At 37.2% G+C, this 20,805-nt stretch overlaps 1 protein-coding gene across 9 annotated transcripts in view; it reads right to left on the bottom strand.

Annotated features, from left to right (window-relative positions):
* PTPRD (protein tyrosine phosphatase receptor type D) overlaps positions 1-20,805 on the bottom strand; it is a 685,849-nt gene that overhangs the window by 130,327 nt on the left and 534,717 nt on the right. For 5 of the 9 annotated variants that reach the window (XM_077148194.1, XM_077148192.1, XM_077148196.1 and 2 more), the window contains 4 exons: positions 17,689-18,276; positions 17,155-17,255; positions 15,763-16,022; positions 6,499-6,589 (listed from right to left, as the gene is read on the bottom strand). In XM_077148194.1, the coding sequence (XP_077004309.1) occupies positions 6,499-6,589; positions 15,763-16,022; positions 17,155-17,255; positions 17,689-18,276 (1,040 nt within the window). The remainder of the gene's footprint in view (positions 1-6,498; positions 6,590-15,762; positions 16,023-17,154; positions 17,256-17,688; positions 18,277-20,805) is intronic. The other 4 variants (XM_077148195.1, XM_077148201.1, XM_077148199.1 and 1 more) reach the window with 1 other exon arrangement.

Raw genomic sequence — 20,805 nt, 5'->3', positions numbered from 1 at the left:
TTAGACAGTTTAATAGGAAAAGTTAATTCACGACTGGGAAGAACCCAAATACAACCAGTTCAAATTTCATGTAGCATGTCAGCATCAGTAAATCTCAATTTTCTTTCAAATATTTGCTTTCCTCTTAAGATAAGGCACTGGGCTGCTATTTCAAGGCCCAGGCTATAAACACACGGCAATTAGATCCTTTATTAGTACCGCATATCATCGTCTACACTAATGAAATCCTTCTAAAGGGCAATAGTGCATTGAAAGTCATCTAAGGAGAAAAAGTCAACCTGATTCATAAAAGCCTATCTTGTAGGGAAATTTGTTAGAGCCATTCAAATTTCAGGAGGGGCTAATATAATTTTAGATTAGAAATGAGATATTTTACATGATGCTAATTCCATCAACAGAAGCAAATTCCAATGATCAATTTTTTTAATTTTTATTTTTTAAAACATAACATACAAACACGAACATTCTTACCATATGATCGTTCCATTCTTGATATATAATCAATAACTCACAACACCATCACATAGTTGTATATTCATCACCATGATCATTTCTTAGAACATTTGCATCATTTCAGAAAAAGAGATAAAGAAAAAAACTCACACATACCAGACCCCTTACCTCTCCCTCTCACTGACTGCTAGTATTTCTATCTACTTAATATATTTTAGCCTTTGTTTCCCCGATTTTTTTTATACCTCTTACCATTCCCTTTCTTTGATCATTGGCATTTCAATCTACTAAATTTATTTTAACATTTGTTCCCTTTTTATTTTTAATCCATGCTTTACTCATCTGTCCATACCATAGATAAAGGGAGCATCAGACACAAGGTTTTCACAATCACCCAGTCACATTGATAAAGCTGTATTATTATACAGTCATCTTCAAGAAACATGGCTACTAGAACACAGCTCAACAGTTTCAGGCAGGTCCCCCCAACCTCTCCAATATACCTTAACTAAAAAGGTGATATTTCTATAATGCGTTAAGAATGACCTCCAGGATAACCTCTCCATTCTGTTTGAAATCTCTCAAGCATTGATACGTTATCTTGTCTCATTTCTCTCTTCCCCCTTTTGGTCAAGAACGTTTTCTCAATCTCTTGATGCTGAGTCCCAGCTCATTCTAGGTTTTCTGCCCCATGTTGTCAGGAAGGTTTACACCCCTGGGAGTCATGTCCCAGGTACAGAGGGGGAGGGCAGAGAGTTTGCTTGCCATGTTGGCTGAGAGAGAGAGACAGAGAGAGAGACCACATTTGAGCAACAAAAGAGGTTCTCTGGGGTGACTCTTAGGCCTAATTTTTAAGTAGGTTTACCTTATCCTTTGTGGGGATGTTTCAATGATCTATTTTTAATTAAAAATTTTTAACATTTTTTATCATTGATTTAACATATATACAAAGAAAAGAAAGAAAAAGCAATGATTTTAAAAGTTCCCCTCAACAAGTAGTTACAAAACAGATTTCAGAGTTTGTTATGGATTACCACTTTACTGTTTCAGATTTTTCCTCCAATTTTTAACTTAAATTTAACTTAAGTAGACATCGTCTTTATTTAGCCATTTCTTTCTTGACTTGGCTCCTCAGTTAACCTTCAGGGTACAGTCCTTCACATTTTATTATGTGGCTTTTTCTGGTATCTTGATTTCTAGGAAGGCTGGATTAATTATTCTGCCAGATAATAAGGCATGGTAGGTAAAAAAATTTAGTATGACCCTGAAAATAAAGAATCAAATGTATGCATGTATATATATATATATATATATATATATATATATCCTTCATGTAGTTATTAAAAAAATAAAAGTAGAAATGATCTTTGGGTAATCTGCTGTTTTGCAATGACTCTTTTGTTTGGAGAAAACCATAAGTTAATGATGACTACTGATTTTAAAATTATGTTGACCTTACCTTTGCCCTCTCCCATTAAATACTGGCATTGCATAAGGATAAACTGGAATAAAGAAGTCTGTATCAGTCTGGGACGCCTTTTGAAGTAAGGGACACTTTTTTCATTGGTTATTTGGTAAAATTTCTTTTTCATTTAAGTACATGCGTGGAAAAAATTGTGGCTGAGGGCAAACTGGAAAATTGAATGAATCTTGTCTTCATCTTTTTAAACAAAATTAAGGTACTCATTGTTCAATTGTGACAAACTATTTACTACCTTGTTTTTATAAATGGAAATGAATACAATAAAAATCAAAATAGTGATAGCTACTTAGTAGAACTGAGAACCTGGCATAATCAAGAGCAGGCTTCTGTAATAGTACAGGCTCTAGACCTTCAGATGGCAAACATGGAATCCTTCAGCCACGAACCTGATGGTGGACAGGGCTTCTCTCAGACTGAGAGTCATAAAGGTGCTCAGCTGGTTGAAAATTGTAACCTAAAAATGGTAAAAACCACGATTGTGCCTATACAGATATTCAATGTCCATGTAATTCTTGGGTAATAACTTATAATGTTCTAAAATCTTATGTGACATTTTAGCTGATCGATACCCTTAAATGCATAGGAAATGTAAGTTTCCCTTGGAAGTACAGGAAATGCAAGTTCTTTTATGAATAAACAGTATATTGGGCATTATCTGTTTAGCAAATTTGGACCAACTGATGATAAATTCAGATAGGTTGATCAATTATGCAGACCTGGCCAATAATAAGGCATAGCCAGGAATTTATTCAGCATTATCTTTCAATCTTGTTATAAAATTGAGGTGTTCTTATTGTAATTATCAGTACTATCATTAACACAGTAACAATAGGAATAATTACCACTTATTGAGTAGTTACTACATGCCAGTTCTAGGGTACTTAACCATGTGTTAGTTTATTTGCTCCTCACATTCACTTACCTACACCTATAAAGTAAGTTACTATTCTTATCTCCATCTTACAGATGAGGAAACTGAGGCACAAGTGAACGTGGCAATATAGGATTGGACTTAATTTGTGAAACAAAATGAAATGACACATAGGATTTTTTTCAACCATATTTTAATTTACTTAATGGTTGCACAATATCAAGAAACATGTAGCACTTCATTTCTAATCATCTAAATCACTTTAACTCAGCTTGTACCTAGGTGTGCATGTGTGCGTGCATATACACACACACACACACACACTTATACATATGCTTTTACTCACAGATGAATGTGAACTGGGATTTTCTTTTCCTGGACTCTTTTAACATGCTTATTTTAAGAACTCTGATGCCAAAAATTTGATAAAATATTTTCGTTGAAAAGCCATTCCAAAGGTTAGTGTTGATACGCAGTAAATGATTGTAGCCCATTACTCTGAGGACAAATTACACTGCAGATGAGCTGAACAGCTTTTTGAAAGCTGGCTAATCAAAAACATCTACCATCATTTGTTCATGTGAGTGTGTCTCCTCTTCTATTTCACTGAACAAATTCTAGCTAGATTTCATTCATATTTCAGATGTAGGCAACTGTCATAAATCGTCCACATCACTGTCATTTCTACGAGTACCTTTTGCTGGGATTTCTTTAGAAGAATCAGAGGAAGTACTTTAAAATAAAATATTTGATTAGTCTAGATCCTGGAACCAAATGCAGTCATTCATTAAGGTCAAACCTGGATCATCAACCCTGTCCCTGTAGGTTGCTTTAATCTCTATAGGATGCTTCTTGAATTATATTTTAAGTGGTTCAGTTGTGCTCAGATGACACCAAAGTTAACCAATTTGCTGTAGGTACTCATACCAACGAACACATTATTCTAAGGCAAGATTCTGAAGTCCAGCACACTGAAAAGCTTATGATATATTACAAGATGTGCCCTGAATTAAATATAACTAACATCTTGTGAGTCATTCTGTCCAAAATTCTTTGTGACTATCAGTCTGCCCTGTCAAATTTGACTTTGACTACAGGAGTTTCAGTTTATGAATTTATCATGTGAAGAGTATTCCCAGACAAAGGATAAATGAACTCAGAAGATAATTTTGAGAGAAACTCTCTTTAGAAGGGCTTTTTTCCATTTTTTATGGGCCTAGATGTGAGGCATACATGTGGAAATTCCCTTAGGCAATCATTCTATCCTGTGATATGGTTCCAACAATTTGAGTTATAGGCCTTTATGAAAAATCACTTGGCCAAATACATTTAAGAGAGGAACACTGCTTTGTCAAACCTGGCAGTACCAAGCTATAGATAAAATTACTACAGTGCTTTTATTATCCATGATAGGGGAAAAAAAAACCTGTCTGCAGGGATCAGAAACTGGGTGAGTAAGCATAAAGTAAGGCCATAGCCTACTTTCATTTCTTCCCTTTCACAATAGTTATATGATGTATTGGAGGTAATTCCAGGAGATATCAAGGGCTTCAGTTCTTTATCAGAAATAATTTTCATTTTCCAGTCAATGCATATCTTATTTCTTCCACCATTAATTCTACAATGTGGTCTCAATTATATCAGTAAGAAAAGTGGGAAACAACCCATCCTGACCCAAAGTTTTTGAATTAATAAATGTTCTTTATCAAACTATTATACAGATTAATGCACCACAACTTGTGGGATGATTAAAATGACCCTTTGCTATGAGAATTGGCAGCACAGACCCATAGAATTAATTGCAAGAAAGTTCAATGTCATATAGCCCTATACTTTAATCCATTAGTATAGCTGTGCATTTTGGAGGTTAAAACCTGGCTGTAAAGGCAAATCAGCTTATACCAAATGGCTCTATTTCTAAGGCTAGTTTTGTTATTTAAAAGCATTTGAGGTCATTTCTGGCTTGGACTTCAAGGCTTCAACACACTGAACTGTATATATATATATACACACTATATATATAGTATATTATATATATATATATATATATATCAAGATTCATAGATTATACAAGTAGCCTAAATTTAAACCCAACTCCAATTAAAATGAGAGACCAATAATTCTATAATTCAGCTGAGAACTGGTTAAAATAATGAACAATATTTTAGGAGTTAACTGATTGATTAGTTCCAAATAAAATCAAGTCTTGCTTTGAAAGGCTTACAAAAGATTTGCCTCTCATTTTGCATCATCAGATGAAGGACTGCTATTCCTCCAAATCTGCAGAATAACGATTCTGTCCTTTTATTATCAACAGAAAAAATTAAATTTATCACGTACCTAAATTTTTTGACATTACTGAAATGGTGTCTGGGGAATCTTATATCCATCTGATATGATCTAACCAAAGACAGTGACACAAAGCATAGACTTAGCCTTGAACTCATCTCCCCTTCTTGACTTGATTAAATTTAACTCAGATTAAATGAAGTGGGGGATGATGAACCACACTCCTAGAGATGACATCTGTCTGCCAAACAAAGCTAACAGCCCTCATCTGTCAGATCAGAGTCTCCTTCATGCAGACATGCATAAAATAAACACCGCCTCTCTGTAAGGCAGTTAAACCATTTTCCTTTTTCTTGCCATGTTTGCACTAAGTTGAAGTAGGGAATATGCCTAGAAATAACAGGGCTTTAAGATGCGTCCTATGTTGTAAATACACCCAATAAGTTAAAATCTCCTATTTCCCCAAAGTGGCGTCTGGTTATTTGCCTTATGAACTGATTTGCAACAGCATCATGTCAAAATAGCAAAGTCTTCTCCTGTATTTCAAAATGTGAGCCCCAGCTATTAACTTGCTGTGGCTCTCTGGGGATTGGGCTTAACTAGTCCTGGATCATAGTTTTCTCATATAAATACAAGTAAACGGGGTCTGGTTTCTTCATATTATTTATTAACTTTCAAAACAACAGATGTATGGACTGCTTCTCAGGAGTGAAATGAGAGAACAAATTAACATGCACCTGTACTTGCAAGATTTTAGAAATTAAAATCATACTATTCAGCGTTTGCCCTGTTTTTGCATGAGCAGGCACCAGGAAACAAACCTGATTTGCTCTGTTCTTGATACTGTATTTCTTGCTTTGCATAAATATATCGTACAAATTGCAAATTTATCTACAGATAAATGTATATTTTAATTTTGAGAACCTATGGGATAAAAAAAAACAAAACAAAAAACCCAAAAACGTAACTATCTGCCCCAAAGCAGAAGTCTGTGAAAAACTGATGAAGACCACACAGTACATCCAATCACAATTTGTTTGTAGTAGTCTTAGAAACTGTCGCAGCAGGGAAGGGACCTCAGAATTCATAGCCATGGTGATTGAGTCTGCCGACAACTACTTCACCTACTACACCTGTGCATCATGTTTTATAAGCGGCAAGGAACAAAATATTGAGGTCAACAAAGACTAGGCAGACTGCATGCCTTACTGCAGGTTAAATGTCTTTTAATTAAAGCAATAGCATCTTAGCCAGGGCCCCCGGAGGTTAATGTGCCCACAGCAGCGCACTGTCTGACCAGCCACCCAAGAGGAAATCAGCACTACCCTCAGATGCCACAAGGGGAAGGGTCATATTTATGAACTAACTAATGAAAAGACACAACCAACAAAGGAATAGTTACCTCATCTAATTCCATTTCATCTGGGCTCTCCCATGGCTTGATAAATTTCCCACGAGATTTCTTCAAAGGCACAATTATTATGTAGTAACCTCTGTGAAAGTATGGATAGAAATAAGGTTAGTTCAGAGAGAAAAGAAAGTGAATATACTCTTAAATCTTCCACAGACCAGTGATTGGGGCTGAAGGCAAATTATGGGTATGGAGTAACCTGTCTATTTCTTACATCAGTGACAATCACCTGTTTGTTCAATTTTAAAAACACATGGGTAGACATTTATGCGTGACTTCAATGAACTTGTGTGGTGATATCACCACGGTTGACTGCTCTTTATTAGACAGCATGAACAGAGCAGTCAGTTTGTTAGGACCTGGCGCTGAACTAGCCTGGTATGCTGAAATCTACCCCACAGGCTGGCAAACCAAATATTTTCTGTGACATTAATTTATAAGGAACTTTTTTAAAGGAGTGTATCATAAAAATTATTTCTTGCTCATGTAGCTAATGATATTATTTTTTTGTTTAGGCAAACAGAATACTTTTATTTGCGTAAGAATTAAAATCATAAAAACTATTCGCAATCTCACAACAGTTACATGAAGATGCAACCTTCTCCCTCCCCTTCTACTCATCAAGTTCCAAACTTTAAAGCTAAGTACTGCAAGTATCTGAGAAAATCATGAGTTCTTTCTGTACCCTCGGAGATCTTAACATAATGAATTTACAGGGAGGGACAACAGTAACCAAACCCTCACATTGAGAATGGCCAACTAAAATTTAGGCAATGTATAAAGGTACCTGTTCACAAATATATATATGGGTTATTTGTAAAGTTGTTTTGTAACTTTGATATAGTTTGTACCTTACACATGTATTTATGGTTAGAAAGGGCTTTTGCTTATAGTAATCTTTGAGAGTATTTATACAAGAACTTAGAACCCAAGTGGTAATTATCATTATGCACTATCAATTGCTTTCTACTTCTCGGGTATTGAGTTAAATGCATGATCTCATTTTGTTCCTTCCACAGTCCTATAAAAACAGGTAACAAACAAAAAGAAAGATCAAGTGACATCAAATAATTGCACAAGTTAAAACAGCTGGTAAGGAGCTTCAAACCTACATTTACCTTAACCTTGGTAATGCAACCTCTTTTAAAAATTCACCCCGTGTACCATAAAGTATTTTCTAAAGACTCCATAAATATTTTGGAGAATTACTATAAAAATAAACACACACAGAGCCTCTCTTAGAAGAGAAGGCTGTTATGGAGAGGAAATGGATGAAGGGAAGAGGGCTAAGTGACCAGCACAGTCGCTTCTGGGCCTCTTGCTAAGTAATGAAAACACCTGAACCGAGATATGCCATAAGTGAAGAAAACACACTGAACTTTGAAGGCTTGGCATGAAAGGAAAAGAATGTAAATTATCTCAGTAATCATTTTAACAGTGATTGCATACTGAAAAGATAATACATAAGATATGTTGTGTTAAATAAAATACTTTATTAAAATTAATTTCACCTGTTTCTTTGTACTTTTTTTACCATAGCTACTAGGAAATTTAAAATTTCATAAGCTGCTTACACAATGTTTGATAGCGTATTCTAAGAATGTGGTATCTGAAGAAACATCTAACTCAGGATTATGGCTCTACTACTAATTTGCTGTGTGATTCTGGGCTGATCGTTTAACATCCTTGAGTCTTGGTTGCATATATTCTGAAAAGTGCGAGTTAAATAAAATCAGACCGCTATATTGGGGAAATAAACAAAGAGCAAGCGCTTAGCACCACCTGTGACTTGCAGCACTATACAGATGCCAGCTGCTGTCAGGTAGAAATAACCAACCACCAAGGCAGGAGAGAGGCAGCAAAAGCACTTTCTGCATAGGTCATAGCCAAACTCCCTGAGATGAGTGTTTAGAACTTGTCAAACTTCCTTTGTTGTTGTCTTACCCAGAATTCAAGTCAAGCCAGACAATTACACCACACCCCTTTTTCCACGGTGCTCTGAGCAACTCATCAACAGATGCACAGGATTACGTTGTCTAGCCATTTATCTTCTTTACTACAAGCAATCATGACTATCAAGGAGGGTGAGGAGAGAGAAGAGTTGGAGTGCATGAGAGAAGCCAGTATCTGTTATTTTATGATCCAGAGGAAGCTTCCTCCTCTTCCTGTCCTCCCACCACCTGTAGGATTTGCCAAACAAGTCTATCATGTTAAATGAGCATGCAGAAGAATGACAGAGGCTGCAACTGAGCGTACAAAATAATACCGCAGAGGTACTTGATAAACACACTTGTTAAGAAACCTCTTGCTTTTCACTACCAATAGCACATCAGGAGAGCTCCTCTTCCCCTAAGGTAGAACATTAGCAGACAGCTCCCATTGTCCTCATTCAGAATCTTGTAAATCAAGGTTAAGCTGATGAATTCCATTAATTTTTCTCCTGCCTTCATACTTTGAATTGCCAATTTTGTACATGAAAAAAGAATCCATTCTCTCTTACTTTGTAGTACTCCCCAACTATTCATATTCCTTATGGCTGGGATAAGACTCCAACAGCCTCACCCACGGTAATTAATTTACAGCCTGGCCCTATAGCTGCAACCTTTTCTTTCCACTGATTTCTAAAGTATCGGTCTATGGCAGTCAAAGTGGAGCTGGCTTCAAAAACAGCTCTTGCGCACTGAAAGAGATGGGGAATTGGGAATTCTGCAATCCATAATTATTGAAAGTCTTGCCTGGGTCTAAATTCACACATTTTCATTGTGTTCTTGCAGGCAGAACTTTGTAAACAACCCCTGAGGACAGTGCTTCCCTTGCAGCCCTTTGTGTGTGGGGTGTTGAGTTCTACCTCCTCCCTTCAGGAATCTCAGAGCCAGAGCTTGAGGGTTCTTTCTTTCCTGGCTCCCAAAGCTTCTTCCAGGTAAGCATCCGCCACCCTCTTGCTAACATGATACAACAAAACAAACCCTTTCTTTTTTAAAGTCCATGCGATTCAACTGTTTTATGTCCTTCTCTGCATGACCTGTTTTAACAACTTCCCCAGTATCTATTTTCTCTTATGGAAGATGGTTTTGCAGAGCTCACAGTCTGTGTTCTAGTTTCCTGGGCTCTCACACAACTACCATGAAATGAGTCGGGTTAAACAATGACAATTTATTTGCTAACAGCTTAGAGGCTAAAAGAAAATCCAAATCAAGGCATCATCAAAGCAACGCTTTCTTCTCACAAACTGGTGTTCTGGGGCTGGCTGGCTACAGGTGATTCTTGGTCCTTTTCCCCTGTCACGTAGCAAGATACAATGTAGCCTCTCCTGGCCTGTATTCTCTTCTGGGTTCTGCTGAATCTCAGCTTCTGGCTGATCCTTGTGGCTTTCTCTCCCTCTGTCTGAATTTCATTCTGTTTATAAAGGACTCCAGTAATAGGATTAAGACCCGTCCTGTTTGGGCTAGGCCACATCTTAACTGAACTAACCTTATCAAATGGTCCTAAATTACAATGGGTTCACACCCACAGGAATGGAATAGATTTAAGAATATATTTTCAGGGTATGCATAACTTCAAACCACCATACTTCCTTTCTCCAAAACTCTGCCATAATCCTGAATGATTTCAGCCCTCCCAGGCCCATTCACAACTCTGGGCTCAGAGATCTCTGAACACTTCCTTCCTGAAGCCCACATCCTCTACGCTACCTTCACTGAAAGCTCTGGTTGCCTTTCTCTATGCCCAAACCCAAGCAGCTGAATACAGCTGGAGAAAATGATCCATCAGAGCAGAACAGTGATCTGCAAACTCAACAGGCCTTCAACACCGGCTGGCAATCCTACTGTAAGTTCTCAAATTACCCTAACTCTGCCATTCTCCACAATAACTTTTTTGAACATTCTCCCTTAGGTTCAAGCTTTGAACCTCCATATCTTATGATGGCCCTCTTTCTTATATACAGAGAAAACAGAAACTTTAAGACAAGAATTCCCTCATCTTCTTTCTACCAAACTGCAAACCTCCCTATAGTTGTACTCAAATCAAAATCATTCCTTTGGTGCTGCCGGTACTTTTTAAGGATGCCTGTTCCATGAATTGCTCCCCATCTCTCACTTTTCCAGGAACTTTACCATATACTGTATCCCTTCTCTCTCATATATATCTACTTCTCCATCCCCACTGGATTCTATTCATTAACTTTAAACCATGAATAAATACCTCACATTTAAAAAGCAACATAAACCACATCTCACTCCAGTCATCACCCTCTCTCTTACTCTTTAATACCAAAATTCTGAAAATAGCTGTGGTTTTGTTTGCCATTTCCTCATCTTCTACTTATTTCCAAGACAACTGGAAATTGTCACTCCAGGTCCTACACATCACTTCACTTCACTGCCATTGCCAGGGTTGGTGACCCTCAAGAGTCTTAAATTCAGTGAGGAGTTTCTGATCCTTTCTTACTTGGCTTCTTACCAGAATCTGCCAATTTTGATAAAACCCTCTAGAAACTTTCTCAGCCTTTCCTCTGTGACACACTTCTCCTGGTTATTCTACTTGCCTCTCCCACCACTCTATCCTAATTTCCTTTGCAGGATTTCTTATGTATTGCACACCTATTAAATGATGAAGTTTCTCAAGATTGCACAAGGACTTCTTTTGTAACTCATTGGGCTCTTCCTAGGAGAACTCCTTCCTGCTCAGGACATCTGTTATCGCCTAGATGGAAATGATTCACAGGTTCATACCATCAGCCTAGAACCCGCCTCTGGACTCCACAGGTTTATCCAATCCCAGCTTTACACCTCCATTTCCCAAGTGACATTTGTCACCTTAAATTTACCGTGGTTAAAACGAAACACATAATATTATGTGTTTCAAAATTAATCTTCCAAAGTGCATGACCATCCATTTTAGCATACATGTCATAAACCTAGGTGTTAGCACTGACAATTTGCTTTTGCTCCCGCCCTCATATCCAAGTCCCATCACTTCTGAAATCTACCTGGAGTGCATTCACTATTCTCCATATCTTTAGCCTCATTCTAATGTCTCATGTCTGGATTACTACAAGCCTTCTAACATTCTCTTTCCATCAGCTTTAGCCTCCTTTAGTCTAGTTTCTGAAATTTCATTTCAAAATACACATTGTGCCATTTAACATTTGTAAAACATTTGAATGCATCCCCACTTCTCCTACAATAAGGACTAAAGGGCATTACCAGACACTGCAAGATCTTACCTGACTCTTATCTGCCCATGCCCCCTGAGTTAACAGCCTCATCAGCATTCAGTTCCTCAATCTCACCTTGTTTCACTCTGTCATGGAAACTTTGACCATCCTGTTACACCTTCCTATCCCCTTTTGTCACTGCTAGTACCAGGTTAACTCTCCTCTTCCTGTTTAGTTTGCTAAAGCTGACAAAGCTGGTATATAAAAAATATACCAGAAATGAGTTGGCCTTTACAGTGGGGTTTTATTAACTTACAAGCTTACAGTTCTTAGGCCATTAAAATGTCTAAATCAAGGCATCAACAGGCAACTCTTTCTCCCAGAAGAAAGGCTGCTGACAGTGGGATTCCTCTGGCATATGGGAAGGCACATGGTATCTTCCTTCTTTCCTTGGCCTCGCTGCTTCCAGCTTCTGGCTTCAGTTACTTCCTCTCAGCTTCTGCATGTTTCTCTCTTTTAGCTTCTGTCTCTCTCAGCTTCTATGTGAGTCGTCTCTTTCAGCTTATAAAGGACTCCATTAAGAGGACTAAGACCCACTGCGAAAGGCCTGAACTGAAATAACTTAATCAGGAGGTCCCACCTACACTAGGTCTGTATCTACAGAATAGAAGAGCCTTAAGAACATAATCTTTTCTAGGGTACCCACAGCTTCAAACCATCACACTTCCCTTAAATTATCACTTCACTTATTATTTCCTAAATGAAACCTTTCCTGACCTCTCTCATTAGATCAATCACCCTTCTATATGGTCTCAATGCACTGTTTTTAGTTTATAATTTCCTAATACTATTTCATACAAGTTAAAATATTTAGAAAAATATTGCTAAAGCAGATGTACATATGATCTCTCCTAAATTTGCATAATGAACATTTTATGGCTGATGTTTTCTTTTCCACAGAAAATCGGAAGTGGGTGGGTTTGGTGGTTCTCAGGGACATCTGCCTCTCCTGAAGCATGCAGCCAAAACCATTTTGAGGTTCTCCTACATTTGGGTCTCCATCTTCAAACAATCTCACAAACCTTTTATTCCTTTCTCCAAACCAGTAATGACATGGTCAAGGAGAGTTTATAGAAAATGTAACACTTTTCTAAAAATGTTCTTTGCTTTCCAGTATAGTAGTGAACTTGTTCTATCTCATGGGACATTTAAAAAGATAAGATGGTTCAGATAGGAGAAGGGAAATTGGGAGCTATTATGTGTCCTACAAATTCATATAAACGAAGACATCTGACCTGGAAGAACTTACTTGAAATGAAAAAAAAAAAAAATCTGAGGGCTAAATCAGCCTTATATATATGGGTAAAATTAAACACGAAGACTCACTTCATCTGTCAGTTTCAAGCCTGGAGTTTAGGCTCAAAACACTTTTTTCAACACAGACTTTAACCATTAAACAAATAGAAAAATAAATAACTTCAAAACCAATATATCTGAAAAGCCCTAACTACTTATAAAATAAGCTGTTTTCCCAGTACATTCGATTTAATTAGGTAAATTAAATCTAACCTTCAGAATTTTAATTATATTAAGTAAAGTTTTACTAATTTTATTTAATATGTTATCATCAAGAGACCGAACTCCATGTAATTATATGGGAAGGCAAGCTGTGGACTTTGCGGCAGTCCCACCTCACATTTTTGCCTTAGCAGTCCGTATTAGCATTTTCAAACTTGGTATTTAACTGGGAGTTTAAAATCTGTGTCAGAGTTTAATGATGAATGCCATTACTTCCATAATTTTGATTTATTCCCCTGCTATGGTCATCTAGGCATATATTGTTTAAATCAAATTAATTTACCATAGGAAAGCCAAAGCAGGGTGAATGATCTTCTAGTTTCTGTGTTTAAATCAAAGCTTAAAAATTTTCTAGCTGTGTGTTGTCAGGTAAAGTTACTTAAATATTTTAAGCCTCATTTTCCTCATTTGTACAATGCTCATCTATAAATGGGGAGAAGAATACATACCTCACAGGGTACTGTGAGGCTTAAATAAACATTTTAATATCCCCAGCAAATTATAAAGCACTATACTAATTTAAGACATTACCTCTTTACTTGACAAACCTGTGACTAGCATATTATTGAACTGGTAATAGTGGCCCACAGAATTTGTGAAGTAACTTTCTAAGCCAGGCTTCCATTTGCAGGAATATCTTTTCTTTTTTTAGAAGGAAGCAAAAGTAGAGAACCTGAAAGCCAAAGGAATTTAAAATTCCATAAAATGCTCTTACTCTTCATTTCCATTTTGCATAAACAGAAAATGGTTGCCATGAATTTAATTTATATTTGATGGCTCCTGGCAGCTTTTTCTGTTAGTACAATCTGTGTGGTACATTTGTTCTTACCACCTATACTAAAATTCTTCTTTGTAAAGTCACAGAAGTTCCCCTGCATCCCCACAACTTGCTTCTGAATATGAATGCATTCCTGTATTTTCTCACTGGCATTCGGCCCCCCCCCCCCCCAATCTATTCAAACAGAAGGCTGAAGTGCCACAGAACCCCCAGGTAACTGTAGAATCCCCACAGCTCTTTCAGGAGCAATTTAGCTTTTCTTTGTGGGGACTCCCCTGCTTCTTCACATAAAAACCACAAGAACCAAGAGGGATAGAATATGGAAGTAAGGATCTGTGTCTGAATCATATTTATAAGAACAGTTTTGTGTTCAGTTGGTCAGAAGTTGGCGGTTGGGGATACAAGAATTCCACATGCTTTTAGCCAGAACCTTCCATTGATAAATAAAAGTCTTTACCATCAACATAGCATTTTGCTGGAAAATAAATAAGAGGCATTCTTTCAGATAGCTTTCACATAAATAAAAGTCAGAAACCTACCACACACCTCCAGAATCAGTTCTGTTTCCTTCTCTTTTTTCTACTGTGGAATACTGAAGAAAAGGTTAAAACCTGTCTAAATTTCTAAACCTGCCAACTACTGCAAATGGCACAGCATGCCACAGAGCCTCCTGCCATACTTGCCTACTGCCTCATGAACCAACTTACAAGACAGGATGGATAACTCTGGCTATTATTTTTAAGAAGCATGGTAAATGTGAATTATCTAAGGTAAAACTACAGGATGTGCTTTTCATTTTGTATGTTCTGTTACTTATCCCCCTTAAGTTCTTTCCTAGTCTTGTCCTTTGTTCTTTTCTTTTCCCTGGGGTGGCTAGAACATATTTCTGAGAATTGCAAATTTACAGGAAACAATTTTTCTTCCATAATAATTCATTTTCTTTTTTGCTTCATATTGCTCTCCTTATCTCTTCATTAGCACAATCCTAGTAGCATCATCTTACTTTTCTATTACTTGGTTTCCACTATAGTACCAGTTCTTAGTACACGTTTGGTGAATACACTTTTTTTCTTCTATTGGCTCTTTACCAACTACTTATATGTCCTTGGACAAACTATTTAAATAACTAGATTTAATTTTCCACTTCAGGACTGTTGGCCTCTACACTAGGCTCCACCCAAACCAGAAACTTGCATTTTCTATCTTTCATGTTTTTTATTTACAATGGCATCCTGAACTTTTTACTTGTTGAATGTTCTTCTATTTTTCAGTACACATTTAAAACATCAGTGTTGCATAACATTTTTGCTTATCTAATTTCCCAAAGTTTCTTTTGACCTTATAGGACTTTGTAAGTTTTCCTCACAATTACAGTAATATTTTGTCAAATGTTAGCTATTCAAGTATTCATCTTATTCTGTGTACTATAATATACACTCCTTTCTGTTAAGTCCTGTCCTTTGTCTTTAATTTCCATTCAGTTAACACTGTCCCTGACTCACAGAAAATGCTCAATAAACATTTGGTAAATAAATAAGAATCAGTGTTATAATGAACATGAAAACACAGTGCAGGAGAACAAGGATGAGAAAACTGTAAGCCTACGCAGAGGAATCTCTCACTACACACACAGCAATACACTCTTCTGCAACCAATATAATACTGGGATATAATTCCCTTTTCTTGCTTACCTGCAATTCTTAGCCCCTCTCCTTCATTTCTAACCCTTCAGTCAACTTACTTTATATTGTCATTTGCAGGGACTTCAGGCAGCTGCACAGTAATCATGCCATCCAAGTTGGTCTTCCCGATGAAGGCAGGCTTTGTACGCAGCACGTCGGGTGCGGTTTTTGCGGTTACCCTGTGCTGAAGCCCACCGGCACTGTTCCCACGATTCGTCAGCACGAAGGAGTAAGATTTCTCAGGTTTCAGGTTGACGATTAACTTCTGTGTAGCTCGGCCATCCACTTCTTCTACCATCTTCCCATCATCATAAAGGATCTAGAGAGGTACAACCAATTAGCTTTGGTTATCAAAGAGGTAAAACATCTTCTTTAAACAATTTCGAACTTGCTTGTGGAAAATGCTTATCAGGGTCAATCCTAATTGCCTAAGATTTCTAAGCCTGTGAGTATTTACAATGGTGAAGATTGCACCAATTTTCCTTTTGGTTCATGCTACGTAATTATATAATATTTCTACACCTATAAAAATATACGACATGCAGATTTCCTGTCTGGGGTGATGGAAAGGCTTTGGTAATGGATGACAGTGATGGTAGCAAACATTGTTAATCCAATTAACAACACTGAATTATATATCTGAAAGTGGCTAAAGGGGATATTTTAGGTTGTAAATGTGTTATGAAAATAATTATTTTTAAAAAATGAAAATCCTTCCTTAATACATTGAAGGACAATTAATAATGCCAAATTACCAATTATTAAGGGAACGTGTTTGAGAGCCCACATTTAACTGCATTCTTATAAGTCACTTAAGTAAGTAAAAATAACAAAACATATATATATATAAAACAGAGAAAGATATAATATCTTTCCAATACACGACCTGCCAGTGATATGTGATCTTAATTGAACATATGCAGAAATACTCCAGGTATTCAACCTATCATCCATATTACTTTTTTTTCTAAAGGTTTCCATGCCTGTTCCTAAATATATTCTTACTTTCAGAAAACTTTTCCTTTTCCTTATTTCATAAAGTTGTACCTCTTGCTAACATCTCTCAAGGGCAAACTAGAGCTCAAAATGTGCAAATAATTCAGATAAACAAATTCCCAGGAAATTGCACTATAAATAGGTAGAAACCATAGAAATTTCATTCTCTGGTGGAGAAACAAAAGCAGTCGCTTGGATGTTAAAAGTTCAAGTGGGAAGTTCTAGGTGACCCACAGTAATGCTAGTCCTAGGTTTGAGTTCCTACACTCTAATTAGAGTGGAAAGGTCTTACTGCCAAAGAAGCAAACACAATCTCTTACATAAAAACCATTGATGAGAACAGCAGGTAGGTGTGGCTGAATCAATGCAGTCTGCACGATTTGCAAATAACTTACCCAGATGAACTGCCCTCTCCACTTTACTCGTAATAACTTACACATTAGAAAACGACTTACTTTGAAAGGCATGGCAGAATTATAATTCTCTGGGATCTCCCACGACAGCAACACTGAAGTCTTCATTACTGCTTTGACATGAAAATTTTTTGCAAACACTGCTGGAAAAGGAAAGATAGTGTATTGAAACTACTTTTAAAAATGTATGACCTGTCCTTTTCCACCACGGACCACAGGGCTTAAGCTAGATGCTGTCTACTTGGATGAGGAGAAGTACGGTTTGCCTACCTGTTTAGAGCATTCATTTTAATACCCCATTCTCATAAAGATCTCTCCTTTCTCTTCAACTCAGTCAACTATATTGTGTTTTCCTTACCTGAGGACATTGGGATGCTGTCAGTCAGACTTGCTTGACATTCTGTAACTGAAATCTACGGCATCCAAAACGTATTAAGTTATACATACTTTACCTTTTTGCTTTTGCTGAACCTATTAATATGAATGGGCCGATCAGTTATTTATAGCTTCAAAATACTGATTTCCAAAGACTAACATTCCTTTAAAGGAGAAAGGCCATAAGCAGACAAATCCTACCTTGATCCACAGGCAGTGTCCTGAACTGGACACTGGGACTATATGGCCCGGACCCTTTGCTCGTGTGAGCACGTACTTTTACATCATATGTGGTATCTGGTTTTAAGCCACTGAGTGTCATAGTGGTGTCAGCTGGAACAATAAGCTGCTCCATTGGGAGAAGTGGGATGTTGATATCCCTATAGAGAAGTGTATACTTGGTGATAAGGCCATTTCTCTCTGCCAGGACAGGTGGCTGCCAAGATAACTGGACGGAGGTAGAAGTGGTGCCTTCCGAGTGGAGGTTTTGAGGGAATCCAGTTGGGACTTCTTCTGGAACAGAAATCTCCTTCACCATCTCCTCCCCAAAGCCCACTTTGTTTCTGGCGGAGAGCCTGAAGATGTATGAAGCTCCTTTGTGGATGTCGGTAGCTGTAAAGTGATCTTCTTTCTCAGAGAACTCAAGAGTAGTGAGTGGCTCCGTATCCTTGCGGCCAAATTTTAGACGGTAGCCCTGAAGGGGTCCAAATGTGTCCACAGGGGGGTGCCACTGCACGAGGGCGGTATTCATCTGGGTGTGGTTGATCACGAGCCGGGGTTTCCCTGGAACTGGAACGGAAAGGTTGGAGCGGTAAGACTCACCCACACAAATGTTCACCTTTCTGCCACTGTGGAATGGGGGAATATTATTCTACTAGCATTTCCATTTCTTTATTTTAAACAAGCTAGCAAAGAAAGACAAAGCTTGGTCTATATATCTTCGTTGAAATGTACTCCTTTTATTCTAATAAGGTAGGCAGGGCTATTAGATTTTCTTATCTGAGATAAAACAGGAATTATTATTGAAACAATGCTTTAAGGAAATTGATAAACCTCCTCACATTTCAAAGCATCACACATCAAGGTTCATGCCACAGAGAAATCAATCCAAGCAAAGATGAGTCAATTAGATATAGCTAATAAATATAATTATAATGAATATGTATTTGTTGAGTACATGCAATGCATCAGGCGCTGTGCTAAGAGCATTACATGTAGTATCCCATTTGATTTGCATTCCCTACTATATTCTCTGATTAGTTATTATTATCTACATTTTATAGACTAAGAAATTGAGGCCCAGAGAGGTGGAAGACTGTCAAAGGTTAAGTGTCTAAAAGTGACAAAGCTTTAAGACAAACACAAGTCTGTCTGAATGCTTAATTATACTGCTATGTACACTAAAAGGTTTAAAGAATGTACAAAATACTGTTTCTCTGATATGCTATACATCTAGTTTACAATTTCATCTATAATTTATATCCACACCAGTCATCCTCATCAAGTTCTTCATCTTCATATTAAGACCTACTTAGTTTGTTGTTAATGTTAAATGAGGAAATGCATGTAAGAGTCTTAGCACAGTGCTTTAAATTCCATTAACACTAATTATAATTGTTAGCAATCAGAATATTAAGCTTTATTGTGGTTAGGGACTAGTTTTTGATGACTATAGAATTTATTTATATTTAATTTAAATAGGTCATACATGCTTGTGAAGAATTCTAATCTGCACATTCATAATTTTTATTAATGGAGAGCAATTATTCCTGGAATTCCATAGGCAAGGCGCTGATAAACAATCAGAGCCTGGGATTTCTTTGGGAATGGGTGAGATGAGGGAAGGAGAAGAAAGTATGGCCAGAAACAAACCTAGTCAAATAGCAGAGAGGTGAAGAAGGATGGCAGAAAGGGAGGGCAGTTCATGCTAGTGGATGACAAGCAGTAACAAACAGTATCATAGGGATGTTAGTGAAGGTAAAAAAAAAAAAAAAGATGATGAGACAATATATAGAATATTGACCTCAAAGATGATGTGGTTAACCTCTTCATTTAATATTTCAGAAGACTGAGACCCAAGTGGAAATGTGCTTTGCCCATGAATATATTCACTGAAATACTTCTATCTTTAACCAATGGAGCAACTGTTTTGCTTATTTCACATACTGGTTAGGTTTTTAGCAAGTTCCTACAAGTCAGCTAACCCACAGTGCCTGGGAAGAACAGTTCCTGAAGTTTGCAACGGCAGATGTACGCAAATGGGTTGAAAGCTGACCCAGGACAGAGCATGGTGTATGCCATGATTTCTCATGGAAAAGTGTACTCATAGATCCTAACAGCCAACTACCGAGTAGACTCCTTAACAAGACAGCCACAAATTTGAGAGACCCTGACTTATTCCATTTATTTTCATTTTAAATATATTTTAAAATATTCATTTAAGATGGATATGGGAAGATATTAATTTCTCCTTATGAATATTCAGCACTTAAGTGATTTTCCAATTAAATGGTCAATGATGGTGGCCAGTATAAAATTTTTGAGTTTCTGCTAAGAATAATCCATGGTGAAATGGGATTTCAGCTTTCAGCTGAGCATACATCAGCTAAGTATACATTCTTTCAAAAATGAAACACAGCCGAAGAAGGTATTGGATAGAAACCTATCTATTAATCTCAACATTCTCCAGAAACAATACATTTTGTTAATACTGTCTAAAATTCTGATTCTAAGGAACTGGTCAACAGTATGCACTGTACATCTTTTTTTTTATAAGATGTATGCAAAGCTAGGGTAGATAAAAAGTTTTTTTTTCCTTGCTATAAGTCATAAATATACACTGAATTCTAACATTCGTCAGTCAGATATGGGTATTTTTTGTTTTCTGATGTTTTACTTTATTATTTTGCTATGATAGAAATTTGGAGAAATACACTGAACTAGTAAATTCTAAGGAAAAAAACCACTGAGCTTAAGAATATTTACATCTATACTTCTGTGGTATGTAATAGTTAGGTTGGATTAATGCCTTTTGTTTTCCGATGCTGGCATGTCATTTCTTGTTCTGAGATAAAAGGCTGTGGGCTTGGAATGATGGGATCAAAGTAATGTTCTAGAAACATGGGTGCTGGTGCTGATCCGCTGGTGTCCACTGCTGTGCCAGGAGCATCACAGTCTGCGCCCCACTGCCAGGCCTTTCCCTGGCAGTTTTACTAGGCCTGAAAACTATATAAAAAGACAACCAGCTGAAAACACCAAAAGGCACACGAGAAGGATCCAGGCAAGAACTGAATGCTGAGGCAGCCAGAGAAAGAACTC

Source organism: Tamandua tetradactyla, chromosome 2 (assembly GCF_023851605.1).
Source record: "Tamandua tetradactyla isolate mTamTet1 chromosome 2, mTamTet1.pri, whole genome shotgun sequence".
NCBI classification, from domain to species: domain Eukaryota; kingdom Metazoa; phylum Chordata; class Mammalia; order Pilosa; family Myrmecophagidae; genus Tamandua; species Tamandua tetradactyla.
The sequence above is the reverse complement of the archived record's forward strand: the minus strand, read 5'-3'. Positions and strand labels throughout refer to the sequence as shown.